Source organism: Apteryx rowi, unplaced genomic scaffold, assembly GCF_003343035.1.
Source record: "Apteryx rowi isolate R43461 unplaced genomic scaffold, aptRow1 scaffold_5, whole genome shotgun sequence".
In the NCBI taxonomy this organism is placed as follows: domain Eukaryota; kingdom Metazoa; phylum Chordata; class Aves; order Apterygiformes; family Apterygidae; genus Apteryx; species Apteryx rowi.
The window spans coordinates 7,128,168-7,150,169 of NW_020450760.1; the positions used below are offsets into that span (position 1 = coordinate 7,128,168).

At 41.7% G+C, this 22,002-nt stretch overlaps 1 protein-coding gene across 1 annotated transcript in view; it reads left to right on the forward strand.

Moving 5' to 3' along the window:
- ITPK1 (inositol-tetrakisphosphate 1-kinase) overlaps positions 1-22,002 on the forward strand; it is a 122,755-nt gene that overhangs the window by 85,822 nt on the left and 14,931 nt on the right. Inside the window, exons 5-7 of the mRNA XM_026079455.1 lie at positions 13,328-13,426; positions 15,334-15,374; positions 20,248-20,413. Coding sequence (XP_025935240.1) covers positions 13,328-13,426; positions 15,334-15,374; positions 20,248-20,413 — 306 coding nt within the window. The remainder of the gene's footprint in view (positions 1-13,327; positions 13,427-15,333; positions 15,375-20,247; positions 20,414-22,002) is intronic.

The window sequence follows — 22,002 nt, forward strand, 5'->3', positions numbered from 1 at the left end:
TGGCAGTATACAAGGACTGTGGGGAGGAGGGAAGGAACTGGACAGTCCCCTGAAAGAGCAACCAGCAATGTGTGAGAAGACCCGGGGCCAGTCAGTTAAAAGACTCCCAGGATGAGAGGGCCTAGAGAAAGAGTATTTTGCTGTGTTCATAACAGCAAGAGTTGATAAAGGGGATGATAATTAGGAAGTGACCACTAGCAATTTTTTGAATATTTTTATTTTTAGGGAAAACACCTCACATGCCTCTTAATCCTAACTAATTGGTTTTAGACATCACAGAGATAGCTGTTACATCAAGCCTTAAATGGGTAAGCCAATTACAAAAAAAGAAAATTAGTATACTTCGGTACATTTGGTCCTCCTGTCAGCACATAGGAACTACTTGCTGAGGCTGGTACAGCTCCTCCAGCCTAATGCAGTACAAAGAGATACAGAGAAAAATGATTCTTGTCACTGCATGAGTCAGTACCAATCAGTTATGCAAGAGCAGGAGGTGTAATCCGGGTTAATGTATTACAAACAAAAGATTCAATAAGCAGCAGCAAGCCTGTGCTGAGGAGCCCAAGACGAAACTACAGAGACACACCTACAGTCAGATGGAACAGGGTGATATTTTCATTTGCTTTTAAACGAGTAAAATTATACTAGTGAGATTATTTGGGAGCTAATCTTTGCTGAAGCGGAGAAGATGATTCAGGAGACTATTTGTCCTGGCCTAGCATTCCTAAATGTAAACTGAGCAAATCAGCAACAAACTCTTGATCATTTCAGGGCTTTACTTTAGAGTGTTTTTGCATGTGGACATCTCCTTCTCTCTTGCTGTAATGCTTCTTTGACAGGAGATGGTGGCAGGTTCATGAATTAAGTCAGTGTATTATCTGAAGCCAGAAAATAGTATGCATTTCTTTGTGTATGGAGAATACACAGCTCAGCATTGCTTGGTGCAAGACAGAAACACACGTTTCAGGAGAACAAGAAGATTCTTTGACTGACTGCAGCAACAGCTCACATGATGGTAATTATCTAGCAACAAAGGGCAGTTCCTTCCACCTGACTTTATCTGGCTAAAAGTTAGATGTCTATTCAGTACCAGGTTTCTAGGTTACTCTGCAGTCATTGGGCAAAGAAAGGTATGTCCAAGAGTGATTAATCTTAAACTATTAAACATCTAACGTAAGTCACTGTCCAGAGGTGCCTGAATCCATTGACTGTGCTAGGTACACAGACAGCTAGTATAGACAAAGTGGCTGAAGCTAGCCGAGATGAATTCCCCCTTCTGCCATGGTTATCCTTCAACACATAGCTTCTGGAAGATCTTCATGCTCAGCAGGTTGCTATTTCTGTGTGCTTGGCTGCTGGTGGTGCCRTATGTGTGGGGAAGTCAGTCAGGGACTCCAGTCTAGTGGAGTTGTCATCCCTTCCCCTACTTTTTCATTGCCATCTCCCTCTTGCCCAACTGTTGTTGGAAGAGATCAAATGCTAGGCTTGCTGCTTCCTGACAATGAGGTTTTCAGGTGTAGACTCTTCCAAAAAGCAAAGTATCAGATTGGGACAGAGCAGTAGACTCAACTGTAAAGGATGTGTGGAATTGTCTTTGCTTTGGCCACCGAGTATTGGCTGAAATAGACTGAATAAGTGGGGAGAGTAGATGTATACAGAAAGTGCAAAATGAAGAGATTATTGGCTGACAGGATAGATAGCATTCTTCAAAGAATCTATTTAGTAACAGTTATTCATCTAGTTTGGGGAAATTTTTCACTTGGGGTTTGTCCGTATGCAGAACACATGGATGGAGGTAGAATTTTTGGCAGAAGGAGGTGCAAGAAATTCATGTTCCCCCCATATGAGTTTAATTTTGGGGCTATCATTTGGTTTTATTTTATTTTCAAAACATGTTTTACATCTTGATTTGCTTTAGTTACCCTGGTTTGGATGCAACAGACCTGTTTTTCAGAGGGAGTTTTCAAATGACCCATATGTCCGCTGCTGTCCTGGCACAGCGCTGCTTTGTGCAGGGTTGAGTGTCAGATTGCCCAGGTGCGATCCTCTGCAGGAAGAAAGAGTTGGGAGGCAAATATCTGCAAACAGCTAGCACAGAAAGCACAGAACAAATGTTACTAAATGTAAAGACTAGGTCTCCAACCTACCAATTCTACCAACACTAGCACTTCCCACAGGAGAGGTAGACCACAGTATGTGGAATGATCTGGACAGTGTCTGCCAACTACTTTCCCCAGGGAATAAGAGGTTTCTTGCTGCTGTCAGCCCTTTGACATGCCCAGCATCAAACTGGAGACTCGGATATCAATCGCACCAGTGATGGTGTCCAACAGCCAACCTCATAGCACAAGGAAGGGGTCAGTCAGTAAATGTTGCCCAAGCAGTACCATACAACTGTGCCATCTGTATGAAATAAACCACTTGGTCTTGGTTATTGCCCTAAGGGCTGTTGTTTTAGCAGGTGACTCCCACGGAAATACAGAGCTTATACACATGCCCCTTCTAATTCATACAGCACTGCCTTTTCTTCTTGATGACAGCCAGCATCCTGGTGCTCAGCAGTATTTCCTCCTTGCGGTCCATCAGCCATTTAGAATTGGTGTCAGCTCACTAAAATAGCATGACTTCTGGGATACCCAGTAAGGGCTGCTGGTCCTTGCCCCCAGCAGGTTCTGGTAGGTGTTACACAGTGCATTTTGATCATCTGGGGTCCAGTGCAGGAACACTGCACACTGCAATATCTACCCAGAATGTCATGCAGTTATTTATGAAAAAAAGTACAGTGCTGTCTAAGGACTTTTTAGGGGAAGAAACTAATCCAGTGTAAACAAAGTGGTGTGGGTGCATTCCTTTGCTATAGTTGTACCGTTTATGACAGAAAAACATACACCAGCAAAGCTTTTCCATGYAGACATGTCTTTGCTTTTCTTCTTTCTGATGTTAAATGAAAATCCATGTAGTTTGTTTGTCTTGGAAGTTTTTTTTTCTCCTGGGTTTCAGAGTGGGCCCTGTCCACCTCACTTTGGAATAATCATCAAATTGCAGCAGTCCCTGTAGCAGGCAGCAGCTTTCCTCCCTGTGCTACACTCTAATTCAGCCCGTAGCAAACAAGGGCAGAASAGGATCCTTGAAGGCCAGAACTTGTATTCCATAATTACGATTTTCCTGAGCATTTCAGAATTGTCCACAGATCTTCTTTAAAGCTCTTCATTTGAAAATACAAAAGGTTTCTTAATAAGAAAAACTGTTCATCTGGTTATTTCTTCCATACCACAAAGTGCTAGTCTTTATGCAAGCTCTGAACTTGGAGCACTGTACAAGGTAAAAGTCCCCCATGTGTCAGAGAAGTTTGCTAAGCAGTGCAAAGACAGCGTTAGGGCAGGATGTTACCTTTCGGTTTCCCATATGTTACATGTAAGCTTTGGGCTGATGGTCATTTGCATATGTTGCTGAGTTGATATTTAAGTTTCTGCTTAGGTTTCTCCATCCTTGTTTAGAGATATTTGTTTCAGATTAAACAGTTCTTTCTGCTGTTGTTACTGACACCACGTTCTTATGTTTCATTCATGATGCAGTAAGAAATGCATTACTATTGCGCTGTTTTTCTGGGAAGCTGCTTTACTTAAGAAAACTCAAATGAAAACAAAAGTAACCAAGCCTCTGGAGAAGCCTTTTGACCTCTCAGCACAGAGGTGGACCTGTGTTCTGCTCAGTTAGAGCTGGACCCACAAAATGTCAAAGTCTAAAGATGCTCAGCTGCAGGGTTTGCTGTCGGCCTTGCTCTGTGGTACAGTGTCAGTGATTTCCTTCTCTTATTATTCAGTGTTATCCAAAGATCACAGAATCACAGAATGATTGAGGTTGGAAGGGACCTCTGGAGATCATCTAGTCCAACCCCCCTGCTCAAGCAGGGTCACCTAGAGCAYRTTGCMCAGGAYYVYRTCCAGRYRSSTTTTGAATATCTCCAGAGAAGGAGACTCCACAACCTCTCTGGGCAACCTGTTCCAGTGCTCTGTCACCCTCACAGTGAAAAAGTTTTTTCTCATGTTCAGATGGAAACATCTGTGTTTCAGTTTGTGCCCATTGCCTCGCGTCCTGTCGCAGAGCACCACTGATAGATCTACATTTAACCTCTTGCAATTTAGTGTTCGCTCATGTATGTGTGAGCTGGTGAAGTAGAAAGGTGAGGTAGTTATCCATGTTTCTCCCCCGTGGTGTGGTCTGAAATGGAAGTGGAAAGCCCTGTTCCTCCCTGCCTCTAAGCTGCAGGGGTGCTGGTGCTCTGCGCAGGCTTAATCTGGGCATCAGCTGATGCCGTCAGAGCCCCTTCCAGCATGTCACTGAGAAGCCTTTCTGCTCTGGAGGAAGTTTTATCACTTTATTCCCCGCTCCTTGTAGGCTGCTGCTTTGTCTCTGGCCTGGCAGGTATAGATTGAAAGTGGTATTTACCGAAACCACGGCCTCTGCATTCTGTAGTCTACCCCAGGAATAGCTTACAAAAGCTTATTAAACTGATCTGGTTAAGGGCCATCAGCCCTCTTAGATCAGAGCTATAAAGAGCTTTTGTTCGCTCTCTGCTCTTGGGTGCTCTAATGTCTGCAAATGAACTCCATCACGGACAAGAAAAAGACGCCTGTGTCATGTCTACCATTGCCCCCTGCCATGAATATACTCACTAGTGGTGAGATTGTGGGTTTTGTTGTTGTTGTTGTTGTTGTTGCTGTTGTTGTTGTTGTTGTTGTTGTTGGGGTTTTTTTGGTTAGACAGTATACTTTGTATAAGACACTGAGAGTCTGACTCTTCAGCCAACAGCAAGTAACTCAATTAGGTCAATAGAGTTACCTGAGGGTAAAATTGGTAAGGAATTCAGCCTTGGGCCTTCAAGGCTCACCTTGGATTCTGGGTATGATTAGCATTCCACTGTGTGAAGCAAACTGCTCCTCTGCTGTGAAGTAAAATTTCTCATGTGTGTGTTCTGGTTATGAGGAACCTTGGTGCTACATTGTCTGCTCAAGCACACAAGAGCCCTGGTGCTAACACATTTCTTTCAAATTCCAACACTGTAACATATAGCAGTATATTTGCACTATATTTGCAATATATTCTGGTGCTCCCTGGCCATTTTCAAGCTGAGCGTGTTCATACAGGGAAGTGCAGACCACCATTTGTTCCTCTCACTCACTGTCTAGGCCAGTGGGATGCAGTCTAGCATCCCACCAGCTTCTGTCCTGGAGGTGTAGCTTGCAGACAGGAATTATTAGCTTGGAAATTGTTTTAAACTAGCCTAAGTAGTTTCTTGCTCAGGGATCAGACAGAGGAAGCATGAAATAAAATACGTCAGACCATTTCTTCTGTATTTCTGAGGAAGTAGACATATTTAGGCACTAGCTTTTGGTGCTGACATTTATTTGTCATTCTGTGTACTAAAGTAGGCCACATTGATAATCAGAGTTTTAAACTCAGAGACCTGTTGCTTCAGAGTCATGATTCTAACCATTGATTCTGTATCCAACATATGGGTAAGTATGTAAAACAGCAGATATAAGCTACTGTCTAGAGACAGTGAGTTGCCATTAGTAGAATACCTGAGCCCCTCTTCTGAACCTTATATTTGCATTTTAATATACAGCACACCCAAGAAGCAGATTTAGCATTGCCTTTCTTCTGGAAATCTCTTTGGGGTTTCACTTATATCATTACTTTTTAATTCCAGTGTACTGAGTAGGACATTATTGGGGTAAAAATGCAGATAAAAGCTTCTCTGAGCTTGCCAAATAATCCCTTTCATTTCTTCCTTGATGAAGAAAATGGCTTTTATTCTTCATATAATGCTCTATCTGTAAACTGGAAACATTCCAACCTGTAAAATGTTTCCCCAAACTTTGGTACAACTTCGTTCTTGCAAAGAATAATTCTTACAGTTTCAACAGAGGCATTTCTAGCGGTTTTTCTCCAATCTTTCTCTCTACTTATGAGACAATTTTACCTAAGATCGTTCTTTATACAGAGTCTAAAAAGCACCAAAAGGTTTATTTCCTTTTTCTGGAGGGTTGGTCCATTTACCACCACCCCACCCATCCACTTTTTGTATGTCAGAGTGTCTCCTTAGGAGTCTTTGCATGTGGTGCCACTAAGAAATCTGGAAAACTTAGTAGAGGAGGATGAAGTAGAATTTGTAAATATTCCACTCTCTCAGATACTCCTGATAAACTGCAGGAAATAGACTTTAATTAACGCTGCCAAAATGCTGTGTTTTTCAAGCACCTAACATCATGTGTTGTAAAATTTTGGGGGCAGAAGGGGAGAGGCATGCTTGTACTGTACGGCTTCCAGTCTCTTGCATTTGCAAGGTGGTGGGTCACCCTTCTTATCCTCTGAAAAATTGGGTTATTTGATGACTAACATGCRCCTCCCAGTCTTTCCTCTGATCTGTCTCCTGAATGAGATAATCTTTCACCTCTTAACTTGTTACATTTCCGTGGGCTTGCTTTATCGGGTTGTGTCAATGAACATGTTTCACCACTGGCCTATTCTAACTCAAGGCATGTCTGTAGCTGTACTGGTCTGCCTCCAGATACCCATGAGATTTAGTCACAGCGAGTAAGTTGAATACTTGTTTGCAAAACCTATCTCTTTAAAAGGAAGTGCCAAAGAGATGAGGTGAATTCCTTTCTTGGGAATCAGAAAGGACCACTCTGCTTCCTGAGGTAAGTGGGCATAAGATGAAAGTCTAGATCTACAAGGTAGGGGAGGATAGTGTACAGACCACAGTTTTATAAAATGGTTATCCCTGAATAATTGAACAGGTTGGCAAGGGAAGCTGAGGGAAGAACTTCTAGCAGGTTGGCTTCACTTTGACATTCTTCTTTATTTCTTCTTTAGCTTTTATCATCGCTCTCTAATCTAAGCTGAATTTGTCATGTTCAAAAACCATAATTAGCTCCCATTGTACAGAAATGGCAGGTTCTTGAGAGCTTTTATAATAGTTTCTTATTTATATTCAGTTGTGAGATTTCCTCACTCACTGCACAGATATTTTAAAATCATCAATTTATTAGAAATAAAGTTTGTTGCTTATGCAGATGTTCAATTTAACATAGATACTCAATGCGCAATACCTCACGTTTAAAGCTATGTTAAGGTTAGAATCATGCCCTCAAAACTAAGTATGCTCTGCCCTCTTGTGTCTTTGGAATATGCTGCCAAATGCACCCCAGATACAGCTGCTTTATCATAAGAACTGGGTTATTTTCCCTCCACAGACTTAAGATTAAGAGGCAAGCACATGGGTGTTCAGACATGAGTTAAGTTTCAATGAGATGTACAAGTCAATGTATGTTTGTACAAAATCTGTTCTGCCAGTATTCCACATTTTCTGAGGGGAAGAGAAAACAGCTTGAGAACATTTTTAATGCAGTTCAGAAGTGCTAGTATAAGCTTGACTGAAAACTCTACAAAATTGTATTTTTATGAAGCTTCAATTGAAAAATAAAGAACTAGAGAAAGCAGTGAGGATAGGTTCTTCCAAATTACAGAGACTGGGGCTGCTGTAACCATAAGTCATGGTTTGGCTTAACTTGGCTGACTCCTTGACTTGGCGACTTTTGACCATAGCAGAAGTGACAGTCCAAAGCTGCGATAAGCTTACAATGATTAAAAAGATTCTGAAGGTCAAAAAAACAATCGTGTAGTGATTTAAATTAAGATGCCTTCAAGATAAAGTTCAGCTGTATGCTAAAAAAAGAATCTACCAATTTCTGTATTTGGTTAGTTGTTCTTTGGGTTGAAAGTGAACTTAGGAGGCAGGGGTGAGCTGGAAGTTCAGATTTCCTCTCCTTACTGTATTAGGAGAAAAAGATGTTGTACTATCTGTGCATCCTCTTTATCCCCACAGGAGCAGAGTGCAGCAGTGCAAACTGGCGGAAGCTACAGTGAGGCACAGTTTACTGAAAATCTCCATTTGTTTTTAAAGAGGCTTAGGGGTCTTCAAATCACAGAGCCAACTATTCTATTAGCGAGGGACTTTTCTCAACAAAGTAGGAAGTTTAGAGTTTGATATGGTCTGCTCTAAATCTTTTCTGATTGCTTAAGACTTAACATTTGCTCTATGAGCCTTTGATGGTGACTGACCTGAGCCAGTCCTGATTTTGATGTGGACGTTTTTCTGCTTATCTTAATGGGTCTTTACAGCAGAGGCCAGCACTTTTCAGGAGCAGCTTTGCCATTTCTCTGCATACAGCATTATGTGATTACAGAGGTAATGTACCCTGTTTCTTCAGAAACCTGGTAGCTCTTCCAACTACAGAGAGCAAGAGCTCAACATCTCTTACTTAAGCAAGTCCCAAGCATTAAGATTTCCACCAATTCCAGAAGTCAGAAAACTTTTTCCCCAACCAATACTTACTCTGCATTTTTTTCCTTCTTCACATCCTATTGCTTCTGTCAGTGTCATTGAATTTCATCCAGAATAATTGGTGCTCCTTGGCACCAAAACCCTGGGTGTGAATACTCTTTCCACCTCTCCTTTGTTGTTTAGCTGTGTTATTCATCCTGTAGGCTGACCTTTACCAGTCATGGTTTTTACCTTCATAATAATGTTGTTGCTCCATGGGAATGGGGCAACTCTGTGAGAAAGCTAGCCCCAGAGCAAAACGTGCCAGGCCTGACTGCCCCAAAGCTGTATAGAGGGAGACGACTGCCACTGTTGTTCCAGCTGTTAACCATGACCTGTTGTTAGTGCTTCCCTTCTGTTTTCAGAGATTCCTTGTTCCCCCTGTGGTTGGAGTGAACATGATCCCAGCTGTGACCTCCATTCAAAGAAGACCGGAGAGATAAAAGCATAGGTAGCAATGGAAGAACAGAAATGGCAGTTAAAAAAAAGACCACAATGGAGAAGAATTGGGGATGAGAGCAAGAGACAATGCAGAATGTAAAAAGGAAGGAGAGAAGGATCCTGCTATCGGAGCAGAAAATCTTGAAGAAAAAGGATTAGAATTTAAAGCAAATATAAAAAGTAGACACTGCAAAGTGTGTGCCTAGACATACAATAGAAAATAAAGACAAAGATGGGAAGGAACAGGGGAAAGCAGTGACAGCATTTTAACTCTAAATTTAATGATATGTTGTTTCTAACAACAAAAACACCACAGATGGTTTTGATGCTTGTCTGAAGTGAGAGTTGAACCCTCTCCTGGTCTGAATAGTCTTTCCTTGTTGCTGTTAAGTTGACAGTTCTGGATTTGACATGGTGCACCTGGAATTCTGGCCATGTATTCAAAGGCAGCTATAGATTAGGTAGTTTAAAAAGAAAGAAATATCACTGTCAGGCTTATTCTGAATAAAAACAGGGCTTAAAAATGCTGTCTCTGTCTTACATCACAGCATTCCTTTGATTTATAGAGAGGTTCATCCTGCTGATGTCTTTGGTTCAATAAAGACTGAAGGAAGATAGAGTTAATAATTATGTTTATCCAGGGTTAAACTTACTACATTTTCTGTAATCATTATTACAAGTGAATTAGCCATGCAGGTTTCTAACAGACAGAAAGACTGGATTGCAGTTCCTCCACAGTCAGTATGTCAAAACTTTCAAAAATTTGGCTAGGTTTTTATTAAAAAATACATGAAAAATGTAAGCTTTGTAGTAAGAAAATATGAACCTGTAAAAATGGTCCATTTTTTGATGGCTTTCCTCAGAGATTGCTTCAGTTGTGATTGTAGGTGATCTCTAAATCACTGATAATTTGCGAGGGCAGAGCTCAGAACATATAGAGCCATTCTGTTAGTAACCAAAGATGTGCTCAGATATGGTCAGACCTAGCATAGTTTTCTTCCTAGTGAAAGAGAGCCTCTTCTCTCCCACCCCCTTTTCAGCAAAAATTCTTAAAAAATTTTTTTTGAATTTTTCCTATGTTTATACGTAAAATAGAAAACGAAAAAAGATTGCAGAGGGAAAAGGCATGAGAATTTCAAAAATCAAAGCCAGTTTTCTGCAAACAGAACAACCAGAAATATTTATTCTGAAATGCAGGTTTGATAACTCAATGTATGTACCTAGTGGGAGGGAGGAAGTGCCCAAGTTTTACTTTTGGATCCAAAGTGGAGAGTATAGAAATTGCATTTGTAGAAATCTCTTGAGAACTAAGGGCACTTGTATATAGGCAAAGATAGAAGATGAGATTGAATCTTTTCCAAGCTTTCTGTTTTAGCAAAAAGTCTCTTCCGGTCATCTTGAAGCATAGCTCTGAACTGAGTACTGATGGTATGAAAGTGGCAATACCTACTCCTTGTGTGAGATCTGGATTGCATTAACTCTGTGTCCTGACACACACAAATAGTCACTTCTGTTAGTGGTGCACATCTAATGCTGCTGTGGTGGCATCATACTTCAGTTCTCAGACTGTTTTTACAGAAGTATTTAGTCCTCACTAGGTCTCTGTAATGCAAATAAGAACTTGTTTTTAGATTGGAGGGTTAGACTGTAGTGTCAGTACAAAGAGTCAGCAGTGGGGCCAGACTAATGTCTCCCAGTCTCACCTCTAGACCAGCTATGTTTATTGTAGTGCTTTTTGGGGGTGATTTTCTGTGGTGGCTGGTCACTACTGGTTTGAGAAGGAATTGTGACAGCACCTAACAAAGTCTAGCCTGAATGGAGCTCAGTCATATCCTGCTAAGGCTGATTTCCTTGGCAGAAGGAGAGGGCAATGTTAAATGCACCTCTGCATGTTTGATTATACTTTGTGGATTGTATGATGCCATTTCTTGCTGATGAAAAACAGTATGGAGATTGACCCTCGACTACTGAATTAGGTCTGTCCTGGACCTCAGTGCTGAGAAGGTATGCTGAGCCAGCTTCCCCTCTGTTACAAGGAGCTTGGTGGTGAGAGAAATCTTCAGAGTGTGTTTGCCACCCTAGGAAGGAAGAAAGGCTCATCACTGACAGCTGGAGAGTTTTTTTAAACTGACAGCTACCTTTAGAAATGCAGTGTGTGCATTTAAACTCAGAGCAGCAGCTTTCTAGCTGCAGGCTGTACTGAGATCCTGGATTGGGTGAGGGTTGTTTTGTCCTCAGGTCTGGCTGTGAGTTAAAAGCTTGTTTTAGAGACCTTAGTGGGCTAGAGTTGCCCTCCTAATGGAGAAAGGACCATTGCCACGACTCAGCAGGAGTACTTTGAGATGCTAAGAGCCTTCCCTGCTAATTTTTGTTGGTCCAGGTGGTCTTTTCTAAGTACAAAGTCAAAGAAATTACTGTTTGCCCCTTTCTTCATCTCCCCATCCAAGTGTCATGTGGTTGGCAGGAACACTGAAACCTTCCTATCTCTAATTCCTGTTTGCATGGGAGAGAAACGAAGGGAAGTGAGATGGAACCATACGTCCTTCTGCATTTGCACTCTGAAGACAAAGTTATTTGTGACCCTTGAGCATAAGGGTGGGAGAGCTGCCAAGCCAAAGTTGTTCCCAAGTATCTGTAAACTAAATCTGATTCCTTAAATTAATCCAACTAAGGAACTTTTACTCTGTCAAAGACTTGTAAATATTACAGTACCTGTCACTTTTGGATGCTGCTTTCTGTTATCATAGCGGCAAGCTAAAAACTTTGAAGTCTGAGATGTTTTGTTTCGCTTTTTAGAAGTTGACCTCAAAGCATCAATCTTTCTGCTCTTTTTGGGTTGTATGAAAATAGTCTTTTCTCTTTGCAGAAAACTTTTTTTTAGCAACAGCGTTGTTTAATGGTCAGAGTTCTTAGATATTCTCAGAGCATTCAAGTGTATATTGAGATAGATGTACCAAGATATAGAGAGTGTTGCTTCTCTGCTATCTTCAGTGCCTCAGTTTTCCCTTCTCTATGACAGAACAATGCATAAATATATACTTGAAATGAAAAGCATTTAATCTAAAGTGGTTTCTGGATGTACCGCTCTCTCTGAGTATATAGTTAACTATGCTGGGGTTTTAGTTTACATGTACTTCTTGATTTTTGCACCATGTGCACAACATAGCCTCCACCTGTTTGGAGTCTCTGTGCTCTCTGGAATAATAATGGATGATAATAACAATCACGTTTTGCTTATTTTCAAGACAAGTTGCTGGCTGATACAAACCTGTGACTTGAGCTTTGCCAGATAATGTAGTGGCTTCTACCATTTGTGCTAGTCCCCCATTGCTCCTTGGAGGAACGTGTCACAGTATTTCTTATAGGTGATTTTTGGCTGATCTATTCTAAATTGCAGTTCTCCACTGCATGGCTAACTTGAGTTATAACTCATTTTTTTACTCCAAACTTAACCTGGCTGTAACTAAAACTCTATGGAGGCAGTACTTTGAAGGCTGTGCTCACTGAGGAGTTAATCTGGGTGGTTGCCCTTATTGGGTGGTGTACTTGATTTGGCTTTTTCCAGGTGTGCAAATCTTTTGTCTGAAAGTCTTTGGGCTCACCAGCTTGTCCCAGGGCTGTGGCTAAGGCAAAGGTTCTCTTTGCACTTGAAATCACAATCCAGCTATCTTGAAAGGTGGACACTTGTGCTTGGGTACTTTGAGTCCTGTAGGGTTTCCCACCATTCCTGCTGCATTCCTAGAGGAATCAAAGTTCTCCTGCTGTGACTAGGAAATGAGCCTTAGAGTTCAATATAGTGAATCGAGGGCTGGGTTTTGACTCCAACCTTCCTGCAACCTCATGGGGACAAGCACAACATCAGCTACTCTGTTTACCAGCGTTYCTGTGTTTTTCTCTTTAACCAAAGTCCACTGAGTAGTCTTGCCAAGGTGTCTCTGTGGAAAGCAGTGCTATGACTCTGGCTTTGCCAGACCAAATGAGCACTGCTTTCATGACAGAGATCAAGGGATGGATGTCCCACTGGACGCTGGGGTGTATTGCATGTCTGGCACCTCAGCTAAAGTAAATCTACACTGGAATCTGCCACCTGAGGGGCCCTACTGTAATGGTTGTTTTGTGAGACTGCTTAGTCCAGCCACACTTGCTAACCGTACAGGTTAACTCTATGCTTTTGAAAATGATGCTTGAAGGCAAGATGTTGAGTGAAGACTCCAGTTGCTTTTTACCTCACTGGCTAAGTCCTGAGCAGTTACGTATTCATAAGTAGGTGGTGGTTTTTGCCTGACTACCTGTGAAATTTTCATCTTTATATTATCTTTCCATTTTGGAGTGTCTGAAAATTAGGCCTTTCATCTTCTGAAACCCAAATTCCCAGTGCTTTAATGTCAAAGTAAAGCTGACTATCTAGAAGCAGTTACTCTGGAGAGAGCTGGTAATGATGCAACTGAGAAGCTAAACCCCTCATCTCCATTTGAGTCTTTTTTTGTCTTGTAGATGAGAGGATCTGTTCACCACCCTTTATGGAGCTGACAAGTGCCTGTGGAGAAGATACCTTGCAGCTAATAGAGAAGAACGGACTGGCATTCCCATTCAGTATGTWAATGGACTTCCATTGCAGCTTCTAGTGGGCTCTGAATATTCCACACACCCCCTCAAGAACGTTGTAGCCAACGTTGTAGGACTGGATGTTGCATTGCTAATGTGTACAGGATGTTATAACCTTCCTGAAGCAAATGCTCTGAAGCAGTCTGCTTGGAGTGTGGAACAAAATCCCTCCCTATCAGCTTTTATTTAGCCTTTTATTGATGTTCATTACTTTAAACACCTTGATTCAGTAAACTTGATTTCCTGGGAAATGCTAATAATTCTAACAAAGTTAGCCTCTTGCCCTAAACTTCTGCAAGAAGTTTCTCCTGCCAGCTTCATTCATTATTTTTCCTGAGAAAATTGTTCTCTTGCTGACTGCTCCCTTTCTTCACCATCCCTCCCTTTCCCTGATCCAGGCTGCAAGTATAATTTTAGTGGGTAGAAGAAAGAGAGTAAAAATGACCATAGACACCAGGCTCCAAGGACCACAGCCTCAAACAGCTGCTGTGAACTGTTTGTCCTGTTGTAGCAGGTTTTATTGTGGGTCTACTTTATTAATTCCTTCCTTTATTTGATTCCTTGCAGTGTAAAATGAGCAGGATTATTTAGCCCGTGTTCCTTCCCATGGTGCGTTGCCTCATTTGTAAGGTTCAGAGGTAAAGTTGTGTGGAATGAGCATCTTGCCCTCTTTGTCAGTGCTCTCCCAGATGARGCAGGTTTTCTGAAGCCAGGTTGTGAAGCAGTAGTTTAAAGCCCACTGAATTGCTTTGACACCCCTCTCTCACCCATGCACTCTTTCTTTTCATTATGGGCCGTCTAGTGCTGAGTAGTCAAACAGCATAGCCCACATATTCAAAAGTTATGAATCAACCCCTCTAAATGATGATGAAATTAAAAAAATAACAAGAGTGACATTGTGTCGGTGCTTTTTCTGTCTTTTCTGGTTTTCTTAACTCTCCTGCTCTCCAAAGCATGTGTCTGTGAGACAACATTGACCACTTTCCAACATTTCTAGTAGCAGCTTATTTTGGCCTCTAGTGCAGATCATTTGACCTTTGTAGGTGCCTGTCCTCTTGCCTGGCAATTTAACTCTTCCAGCAATCCCCAAAGAAGTCTTGTCATATGCAACCCCATTACTCCATGTGCTTTTTTATCCTCTTCTCTGCTTTATACATGAATGACTGCCCACTCACTACATCAGCTGTGCTTATCATGCAGATCCTGGGGTCTTCAGCTGTCGTCTGGTTTTATAATAGCAGGAGCATGTTTTTCTTCCCTTGTGCCAGTTTTAGGGTAGAGGGTAGAACCAGGATGCACAGAGCAAGTAAGAAATATGGAGGAGGAAACAGAACTGCTGGGCTCTTTCTACTTTTTTCTCCTCCTCTATGGCTGCCTGTAAAAAATATGTCGTATCTTAGTTTGGTTCAGCCTTTTTGGTTGCCTGCCCTTCCCTAAGACCAGGGAGGTGGGGAAAGCAGTTGGTTTCTGCYGTGTCTCAACTCCATTGTTTTCAGGAGGAACAATAGTGTTTTGTGGTACCTGTAGCATGGCTCCAGCCTCAGGCAAAATCATACACTTGTGAAAAAGTCCTCAGGCTTAGGCAGGCCTTAGGCAGAAGGGTAATACTGGTACTGATGCGAACTTCTTAGTTGATGCTTTGCGCCTCCATCCAGTCCTAATAATGACCTCTGCACCTTAGTTACAGGGAGGAGTTGAGAGAGTAGGACTTGGAGCAAGCCAGATTTTGCAGTGAATGAGGACACTGTTCAAGCAGGGACTGTCAGCATTATCTGGTACAGTCACTGCCTTGGTCTAGTGAACTCCAGTGTTTCACGTGTGGGTGGGAACAGATTTGTAAGGGATTTGTGTGGCCTGTTTCAGTGATGCATTATTTTTTATTTTTATTTATCCAGTTTGTAAGACCAGAGTGGCCCATGGAACCAACTCTCACGAGGTGAGTTAAAGAATTTTTACAGCATTATTCCCCCACTTCCGGTCCCCCCATGGTGGTTTGGTTGGTGCTTTACAATCCTGTTGTAAGCAGAATGAGGGCTATGCCCAAACCACTTCCCTTTCCTTGCCTCTCCCTTGAGTTTAATTATATCATTATTTTTTCAGGTTTATCTGAAATGAAGTTAAATACAACTTTAACCTCTTGAAGTAGAGTTGTCTTTCTAGTAGTTTCTAGCTTCTAGTAATTCTAGTTCTCTTATTTCTAGCAGTATGTAGTCTCCAGACCAGCTCTATCTGCAAGGCATCTGCTTCTGCCTCTCCTTTGGTGGGAGGTCACACTAAGTGATATTTGTAACCCACCATGTTTCTCTTCCAAACATATATGTGGTGCTAGTTATRAATGTTTTAGTGCTGCATATGAAGCAGAAGTATGAGCAAAGACAGGCTGGCCTCTCACAGCCCTCTCCTTGAGGGGAATGGAATAGCAAATAGCGACAACATTTCCAAGCATGTTCAGTTGTGATAACATGATACAGCTATGGGAAAAGCAGGGCTGCTAGAATTATCATTCCTGTAAAGCAATTGCAATTAAAATGGTTGTGTATTCCTGAACAGAGTGCGCTCCTATGAGTTTAGCTTCCTCTAAATTTAGGCAAGAGGAGCCGAGTTCTGTTTTAATTCTTTTCCATTTGTGCTTCCTGCCTCCCTGCTTACCGCATTTCAGTTTTAAGAATCCAGTCCTCACTGCTGTCTGTAATAATGCCTGGCTTCCTTTGTTAACAGCRCAGTAATCATTCCAGATTTCCTAGCTGCTCCTGAAATATGCAGTATGTTGCTGCAGCGTCTCTGAGGACTGAAGGCCCTGAAGTAAAATGTAAATCTAGAGGAGCAGAATGCCTACAGCTAAAGTTTTGAGTCACCAGCACTAACTTTTAAAATGCAGCTAAATTTTTCATATGGGCCTTAGCTTGGATCATTTTACAAGCATTACACACAGTCCTGTTAGCATTTGTGGGAATAACCACTCTACATTTTTGCTATCATTCACCGGAACACTTGGGACTGGATTGCTAATGAATGTAAGACTCCAGATTGCCTGGTGATTTTCCTGCAGAGAGTTCCTCTGCAACTGCAACCTGAAATGCATGAGCCTTTCAGTGCCTGTGCAGTTCGGCTTGGACTTGCATTTCCGTAATGAGTCTTTCTTTGCGTTCTTTTATACGGTGCAGGCATACTTCAGCCTCCTGCCAGAATTCCATTTTCTGAACAAAATTTAGACTTGAATACAGTTGTAGGCCGCAGTTTATCATGGGAGCTTATGACTAGAGCCCAGGATGGCCCCCTGGAAAAAAGCCTGAAGTCTTGTGTGATACTTTACACGTTTTGTAGTAGAGTCACTTTAGAGTTGCTCTGTTCTCAAGAATGATTTTAAGGTGTATTTATGGTCAGAGAGGAACTATCCTGTAACTGCTATTTTATGGCCAATAATGGCAAGGGAAGCATGGAATAAATATTCTGCTTACAAGACAGTCTGTCTGAAAGATAGAGTATAGAACTAAAGCAAGAAAAAAATTCTGTTATCTGTTTTATTAATGACTCCTTCTGTGGCTTTTGGCAAATTGTTTAATTTTCTATAGAGAGATTCCCCACTGCAGAGTTGACACTGAAACTAACCCAGCCTGATCAGAAACTTGCTTTTCTTTGTAAGATGACTATTCAAAACGTTCAGACACTGGCTAACAGGGACAGCTGAATGTACAGACATGATTTTGGGTTTGGTGCCAGCCAGTGCTGACAGAGTCTGCATTATGCTGTGAAAGCACAAGTTAGTTTAGCCGAGGTGCTATTAGTCTTCCTGTGGTGTCCCACAGTTCCACATAGCTTCTGCACTGGAGGTCACGTCTGCTGGCTCAGCGCTTGAACCCCACTTTGCCAGCACCATTTCTTTTAGATTTGAACAGAGATGATGCCTACAAGTCCTACTTTCCTGCTGCCAATATGTCAGAACTTGATTGACCTTCTGGTAAAGCTGCTGTGAAACACCACTGAGACCTATAACCTCAGGAAATGCATCCAGAATAATTCTTTCTAAATGTTGAGCAGAGAGGAATGAAAAGCGAGAGTCAGAGAATCACACTGTTTTTTCAGGCCGAATTCCTTAAGGACATTGTCATTAGAAATTCTTGGTGCCAAATGTTTTGTTTTGCCTTCAAAAGAAGTCTACATCTATAATGAGGAATGCCATTTGGAAATTATGATATAAAATATTGTTCCCGTGTTACTGCCAGACACAGCAGGTCTGTGCTAGATGACAAAGAGCAAGTGCACCCTGCAAGCGAATTCTTGGAGCTGTATTCATGCATGCCAAAAACCATGAGACATCACAGTGAACCAATATAACRTAACACCATGGGAGTTATATGGGTTATGTGCCAGTCCATGGGGCTGTCAGCATAGAGCTTTGCAGACAAGAGGTTTCACACGGTTCCCAATAGCCTGGGTCAGTTTTGTGCAGAAAAGACAAACTCTCTGGGTTTCCACACTGGTAAAATGGGGTGATAAGTACCTGCTCATCTTACAAAGGAGTGGTTTGTGAGGATTCATTAACAAATGTTTGCAAAGAGGACTTGAGGGATAGGAGCGACATGTTGTTTGCCAGTATATTATAGATATTATAAAGCCAACAGTCTCTACYCTGGAGGAGGAAGAGAACAGTGGTTCCTGCCACCAGTGAGAGACAAATAAGGCGTGATGTTGTTGCTGTGAATCATCTTGATGGATGATTCTGCTGGTTAGAGTAGGTTTCTTGCACAGGTTATTACCGCTCACAAATTCAGTCTGTGCTGTCAAATAGACAGCATCTGGTATAATGGAGACAGAGTAAGAATATCAGCTGCAGTAGGCATTGACTTGAACTCAGAAAATGTTAATCTACTGAGTGCATGCATGCAGACAATTATGTGATCTAATGTGGTCTGCCAGGTAAAGAGGAGAACAGAGTAATAGGTAGAGACAAAAATGTGCTCAGACTTCTGACTACAAATGTGTAATCACTCTGTTATTTACCATGGCTATGGTTTTGCCATAAATGAAGAACAAAACTTTTTATATTTACTGTTTTTATTACAGGAACAAACTAAGATATTGCTAAGAATTCAAATATAGCTCCTCGGTCTCTCAGTACAGCATTCATCAACTGAGCAGCTGATCATGTATAATATAAAATATGAAAGAGAGAGCAGAAAGTGGAAAAGTTTCTTTATAAAATCCTTCCAGTGGCCCTGATTTCACTAGGATACGGCTAATGTCAGAAGGCATGAAAACTGACAGGAAGCATGTGGAAAGAGAGAGCTAGCAGTAAAACTCTTCTGCACCATGCTGAGGCAGGGATCTCCAATTTTATTCTGTATGTTGCTGTGGAATCACTGTGGGACCCACAAGAATTCTCTTAACCCCTCTGGACTGTCTTTCATCCCAAGCAAAATATTAGGCTCAAGGAGGCCAAGCAGAAAAACTAACAGGGTTAAGAAAAAAGCTGTGTTTCAGAACTTAGGAGCCTTTCTGGCAGGTGTTGTGCATCCTGTGCTGAAGGAGTTAGGTGAGAGGCATAAGAAATGGAGGGTTAGCCATTGTCTGAGCAGGTCCTCCGTGGGGGAAGATGCTCTAACCAAAGCATCCCTACCTGTAGGAGGGAGATGAGAAATCTTAGTTTTGCCAGGAAGAAAGCGAGATGTATACTGTGTCAGGTTCTCTGGCCTTGGATGATCCTTATTCAAAGTGCCTGACTATCAAAATCCCCTTCTGCCACTGTGGATAACAAGGCACAGCATCATTGGAGTAATGGAGAGACATCAGTCTTCAGGTAACTAGCGCATAGCTTTTTCAGGGCTTTGAAGCTGGAGAACAAATGTGAATTTATTCTTACTACTGTTTAAGGGCACACTGTAAAGTAATTTCATCAGCCTGTACCAGAATCGTGCTTACTGCCAGTTCTGCACAGGAGCCATGGCAGCATTCATGCTTCAGCAACAAACCTCCAAGGGTAGGGCGCCGTGCTCATGATAATTAAATGTGCATGTAAGCATTGCCTAATGGAGGGATTCATGCAGAGAGCAGTGTAACATATACTGAGATATGCTGGCTTGTCAGAGTGCTTGTCTGCACCTACCAGCATTGCTTCCATGCTGTTTGAGGCAGCTGTCGTTCATCATTAAGGTCCTATAAATGACTTCCTTTCTGGCATACTTTTCCCAGTCCCTTCAAGGGGACTATACGTTTCAAATAACGGGAAGAAACCGAGCCAAGGAAAATGCCTGCCCAGCATTTGCTAACATTGAGCGCTACTACACTTCGAAAAAAATTCTCTATTGATGTGGGTGAAACCCTGTAGCTTAGGACATTACAACTGGGCTCAACCAAACCACTGAAAATACAGCTGCAGGAAAGATCTTGTATTGTTAGTAAATTCAAACAGATCTATTCTTCATACTTCTGTTGTCCTCAGGCTTTATGTTATGCAAATTTTGTCCACTCTATTTGTCAAATATTCTACCCTCTTGTTTTTCTTAATAAAACCTGCAATTATGGTAGCTCCCTAACTTAAAGTAGTAAATGAAATTACAAAAACTGAGAAGAAAATAGTGATTCAAATGGTTTTGATGGAAAATGAAAGCTACACTGCCAGTAGTGTTCAGAGGATTCAAAATGTAATGAAATAGGTCTAGCTGCTGAGCAGAAATTTACACTTGGACTATACATGTATTATATGTATGTATATATATTCATCAGTAGATGTTCCCCCTCACTGCTGGTCAGATGGTTGGTAAATGTGAAATAAATGAAAGACTTGAGCAAAACTGTTTGTGTGTTTTCAGATGGCAATCATCTTCAACCAGGAGGGCCTGAAGGCTGTCCGTCCCCCTTGCGTCATTCAGAGCTTCATCAATCACAATGCTGTGCTGTATAAAGTGTTTGTGGTTGGGGAATCCTACACAGTGGTGAAAAGACCATCTTTAAAGAACTTCTCTGCTGGCATCTCAGGTACGTTGTTCCCATTTAGAAGGAGATATGAGTTCTTGGAGCCCTGGCTGCAAACAGCCCAAATAAAAAATATCTTTGAAAAGGCAGCTGAAGGGAAGGCATCTGGTTTTTACATACTGTGTTTCCTTTTCTGTATTATTTCAATAGGAAGGGAGATAACGCATCTGCTCTGGAATATATGTGAATGACATTCATATAATAAATATTTATACAACAGTAACCTGAGTATTACCTATTAGAAAGAGTTTTTTATGTCATGTGGAATGGAAGAGAGATAAAAATTCTCTAGTTTCACAGTAAGTTCATATGTCATTTGTTCCGGAGTTTGTTTATAAATGTGCTTTGGAGAGAATTTCCTGGATTTCATGGTTTTGAAACTTCCTCTCCCTATTTTTACCTTGATTATGTGTGTGTGTTTAAATTAAAGAGGACTTATACTCTCTCCTACATGAGTTTGTTTAAGGCCTGATGTTTTAAACTGTGATGGCAGTGTCCTTTGGTTGCGAATACCAGCTGTGTTGGGGGAAGGAGGAATAGACTTGTTGGTAAGGACAGTGATCCTCCTATATGCTACCAGACAGCAGGTGCTCGAAAGGCTCATTAAAGTTTGCTAAAATTTCCTTTATGGAAAAAGTGCATTGAAGGGCCTGAGAAGTGAGTTCTGTGGCTGTCAGAAGCAAGGAGGAGTCAGTAGGGCATGGATGTGAGAATGATGTGCCTATCAGCTAGCAGGAGTATGAATGCAGACAGGGTCCTTTCTGGGCACAGGTATGGCCCTGCTGCATTACGCTGAGTGCATGCGAGCTGTAAAGGTGCCCTGTGCTCCTTGGAGCTCAGAGTGGGTGCAATCCTGCAACTCGACAGATCCAGCAGGTAATGGAGGGAAGGGAAGGTATCAAATTAAAGGAGATGAATGAATAAAACAAGTGGAAGTTTCGTGTCATTTTTCTTAGTGGTTTCTGCTGGTCTTAATGGTGAGCGCTTAATGAGCTCACCACTGGGTTTTGCACACACGTATGTACTTTGTTAGTGTATGTAGGGCTCAGTAGGATCCTGATAAAAATCTCTGTCTGTAGATATGTATGCCTATAAGTCTAGATGCATTTACTTCTAGGTATGCTCTATGTCTCTGTCCTGATCAAATTAAGTAGGTGTGAATCTATTTTCATATAAAATATTATGACAATCTGTACTTTTACTGGAAGCGAAGGTTTTAAGGCATCTTTCTAAAAATGCCTTAGCTAATGTCTCATCAGATGGCATGAGACTGTAAAGTTGTCTGGAATCCCATGTAGAAATAATGTTTGTGGGCAGATTAGAATAACTGTCTGGCTGTCTTGCCCTTATCAGCAGAGGTTTGAGGTGGCTGTGCTACTGGCATCTGACTGAGCAGCTCCAGTGATTAAGCAGATCTGATGGCTGCGAGGAGTTCCCAGGAGCTGACTGTCTGAAAGTGCAGGGCCTTTCTAAATGGGAGGAAGGGCAAGAGTGCATGACGTTGTCAGACTGCAGAATGGGTTTGGGTTTGCTTCTCACAAACTCCACATTGTTGTTATATGTAGCCTTGTAGCTGTTCTTAAAGGTCTCAT